This window comes from Fukomys damarensis, unplaced genomic scaffold (assembly GCF_012274545.1).
Source record: "Fukomys damarensis isolate Sample0158 unplaced genomic scaffold, DMR_v1.0_HiC HiC_scaffold_21, whole genome shotgun sequence".
Taxonomy (NCBI): Eukaryota; Metazoa; Chordata; class Mammalia; order Rodentia; family Bathyergidae; genus Fukomys; species Fukomys damarensis.
The window spans coordinates 37,538,867-37,542,778 of record NW_022900933.1 but is presented as its reverse complement, the minus strand read 5'-3'; the positions used below and the strand labels follow the sequence as shown (position 1 = coordinate 37,542,778).

At 62.4% G+C, this 3,912-nt stretch overlaps 1 protein-coding gene across 1 annotated transcript in view; it reads right to left on the bottom strand.

Annotated features, from left to right (window-relative positions):
* Positions 1-1,472: 1,472 nt before the first annotated feature.
* Hhipl1 (HHIP like 1) overlaps positions 1,473-3,912 on the bottom strand; it is a gene marked incomplete at its 5' end in the record, with an annotated part of 16,188 nt that continues 13,748 nt past the window's right edge. The window contains one exon of the mRNA XM_033766738.1: positions 1,473-3,905. Within this exon, the coding sequence (XP_033622629.1) occupies positions 3,819-3,905 (87 nt within the window). The remainder of the gene's footprint in view (positions 3,906-3,912) is intronic.

The following is a 3,912-nucleotide window of genomic DNA, read 5'->3' as shown; positions in this document are numbered from 1 at the left end:
TCTCCCTCTCCTCTCTCTCTCTCCTCTCTCTCGATCAAGCTCCGCTTCCACATCAGCCCCGCCCAGAACGCGTTGTCCCTGGCAACTCTGAGTCCTGGTCCCATGCTGCGGGGTGGCAGCACCAAGTCCTGCGCGCTGGCTCCGCCCCTTTGGCGCCTCTAAATAACGGCGAATCCCCGCGCGCGGTCCTAGGCTCCTTCCTTTCGCCCATCCCAGCCATCCGATTCCCAGGTTACTCCGCTGTTCCCAGATCTCTCCCAGGAGCCCTAGATCCCCAAAGCTGGATTCCCAGGGGCGTCCCGCGGCGCCTCCACTGCCGGCTTGTCCGTGCCGAGGGGCCCACGGGCGGGTGACGAGGACCCCGCCGCACACGGGGGCCTGAGCTTGAGGACGAAGGCTCGCTCGGGTGCCGCCGGAGCCTCCCCGACCCGGGACAGCCCCGGCCCGACATGTGGACCCAGGTCCGGAGGCTGCAGGGCTTGGGCAGCGAGGGCCGCCACGAGGGAAGCTACAAGTGAGCCCCGAGTGGCCGCTGCGAAACAGCCGAGGCTCCTCTCCCTGTTGCAACCTGCGTCTCCACCCGGGTGTGGCACAAGAGGCCAACTCCGGGATTTTGGCTTCCCGATTCCGGTCCCCAGGGGGGCACCGGAGGGACAGCAGTGGACCCCTCCGGGCAGATCCTGCAGCCGGGTGTCCGTCTCCGCGCGGGGACCTGGACCGGCCGGGACTAGGATTTGCCGCGGCGCCCCCGTGTGGCGCGACAGCAGCCGCAGGCGCGCCCCCGAGACAGGCTGGTGAGGTCACAGGGTCCCCCCCGCCCCGGTTTGAGGTGATTAGAGGGATGATGAGGCTACACGAGGAGGAAGGTACAGATCTTGCGAGACCTCAGGTGAGGTGGGGTGATTAGCTAGACAAGAGTGACGTGACCGCGGTACTGAGTGGAGCCTTTTTGTCTCCAGGGCCCTTGAGGGCAGGGCCAGGTCCTGAACGGCTCTGGGGCCCACGAGATGCGGGCACGGAGCAGCATCCGGGTGAGGGGACCAGTGAGAGCCCGTCCAGCTAGGGCGGAGGAGAGGGGAGCGTTAATCACGGGCTCATCAGGCGTGACCGCGGCTCACCCCAGCATTTCTGTCCGCGGTGCCACATCCACTGTCCTATTGCCCTCTCACCTGATGCCCCAAAAGAGCTATGATGGGGCGAGGGGGCGCACACCGAGGCCCCTGACCCCGGGCTGAGGGCCCACTTCCTGGGCAGGCAGCACTGCAGGCCGCCAGCAGAGGGCGCTACCCGGAGGCAGCGGGCCAACCGCGTGCCCATTGCTGGCAAGGCATCCAGCGCCATCCAACATGGTAGCCACTGACCACTTGAAAAGCGGCTAGCCCAAATCAAGATGCTGTCTCTGCATAAAATACCGCATTTCATAAATTTGATACCTGGAAAAGTAAGAAAAACACCCATTTTTAAATACCGATTAACATTTTAATATGTTGGGAAGAATAAAATGCATTGTTAAAAACATTTTACTTTTTACTGTGGTTACATTTTCACTACTCAGTTGGCTAACATTATGCGCCTAGTGGACAGCACTGGCACGCACAGCATCAGTGGCAAGGGTCAGGAGGTGCAGAAGTGTCAGGATAGGGCCCTCAGGCTGAGCCCCTGCAGCAGTGGGCCCAGAGAACTGCACCTGAGCTGTCCCACTGTGGGGACCCCCTCCCAGCTGTAGGCAAACTGGAAACTAGAAGGGAGGAAGGAGAGTCCTGGGCTGCAAGGGTGGGACTCAGCTTTCCCTGGAGACCTGGAACTTGGTGCCTGGGGACAGCAGTTGATGCTCTGGAGGGGACTGCCCCAATGCAAATGAAAATATTTTCTGTGACATCTGGCTGTGATAACCTCCCTGGCCCTCTGCTTCCACATCTATAGGATGGAGGGGGGTGGGAACAGGGGTGGGAGACTGTCCTCACCTTCTGAGGTGTCAGGTCCAGCCACACCTCTGAGGCCTGAAAGGTAGAGTCTGGAAATAGGGGGAAAGCTGTGCATGGTGGTGCTCACCTGTAATCCCAGCACTCAGGAGGCTGAGGCAGGAGGATCACACTGAGTTTGAGAAGGGCAGATGGCTACACTGGGCAGGCCAAGCTGGTGGCCGTGCCTCCCTGCAGGCGCAGCAGCACATGGGTTGGCACTAAGGCTCAGCCTCTCCCCGCCCTGGCTGTGCACCTGGATTTCTGCTGCTGTGATTGTCAAGAATGGAGTAGACCCGTGCCGTATGCTGCTTACAACTGAGCCCAGTACCCAGGCCACACTCAGTGGCAGCACTAATGGTGACCTACACGCAAAGCCAAGGGGATGGACGAGGCTCAGGGCTGGGTCCCCCAACCCAGAGGAGCACAAAGGCACAAAGAGCCAGGCGGGAGACCAGAGTCCTCAGTCAAATGCAGAAGGGCCCAGAAATGGAGATGGAAGCAGCAGCATTCATCAGCAAACAAGTGTGGCAAGTTCAGGGGGACTTGGCCCTTCCCCAGCCTGCAGGCTACTGCACCAATGCCACCAACTCAGAAAAGGATTTTGTCACTCAGCCTCAAGTGGTCCCACAGCAGCCGGCGCTCTCATTCAGGGGCTGGCCGGCCAATCCCCACACCACCCCCCAGGTCACCCCATCGCATCTACCAGTGCCACACTCCTTGAGCAGGGGGACGCCTGTCCCTGGGGCAGGGACACAGCTCCAGCTGCCACCAGCCTGCTGCCAGCAGCTGTGCAGCTCTCTGTCATGCCCCGTTTTCTTTTTCCTGTCTTGCATTTCTGTAAGGGATCGCCCCTTGATGTTCAAGAACTCCCGCCTCAGTGTGGTGAGGACAACCCCAAGCTCTCGTGCACCAGGCCTGCACCCGCTCCCCATGCATGGCCAGCTCAAGCCAGAGCCCCTTTCTGAGGCCCCACCTGTCACACAGGACTTGTCTGATCACCCACCCACCGGCCCTGCTGTCCCTGAGCCCCCTGGCCTGGCCAGCAAAACAGAGCTGCGGGCCGGGCCCCTCTCCCCGCCCTTCACCTCACGCCCAGAGAGGAGACCCGAGGGCTGGCAGGCACCACACTGCTGGCACAGCCCTAGTGATGGTGCTGCAGTCTCATTGGTGCCAAGCCTGCTGGCCCTGGGTGGGGCTGGAGGAACCGGAGGCTCCCCTGGGATTCCTGGACAGGGGTGGGCATGAGATGGCCCTACGGTCCCGGCACAGCCTTGGAAGCGGGCAGTCCCTGTGTCCATCAATGCTGGTGAGGCTGGTGGAAGCTCTGCCTGGCCAGGAAGGGGCTTCTGTCCCAGGGCCCTCAAACAGGCTCCGCAGCACAGTGAGGCCCCAGGACAGCTCCAGCCTTTTCAGCCTGCTGTGCCCTGCGATGGCAGCTCCACCCTCCCGTGGGCAGGCACAGCCTCAGGGCTTCACTGTGCTCCACCTGACGTGCTCCTGGATCCTGTCGCACAGCTGTTCGGCACCTCCCACTCCCGGCCTGGGCAGGACAGTCATGGCCAGACTCCCAATCTGCCAGCTCTGTCCCTGCTTGCGGGGGTGTGGGGGGCGCTGTCCTAGGGGTCCTGGGTCCAAACTGCACTCCTGCCACTTCCTCAACGCTGGAGGTAAAAGAGGCCATGATCGCTACTCAACTCAGGCCTGGCTTGAGGTCTGCAGAAGGCACACCGAAAAGGGACACCCAGGACAAGCGGGAACGCGCATGGGCGCGCAGGACAGCCGCGGGGGGCGCAGTCGCTAGACTTGGCGCATACGGAAGGAGCAGCGCGGGACCCAGCCTTACAGGCGCTCCGCCTACAAGTCTGGGGCCTGGTGGCTGCACACGACGCCCGCGTCCTCCTCGTGCCCGCAGTTGTGCGCTCCCACGCCGGCGTGCGTGCACTGCAGC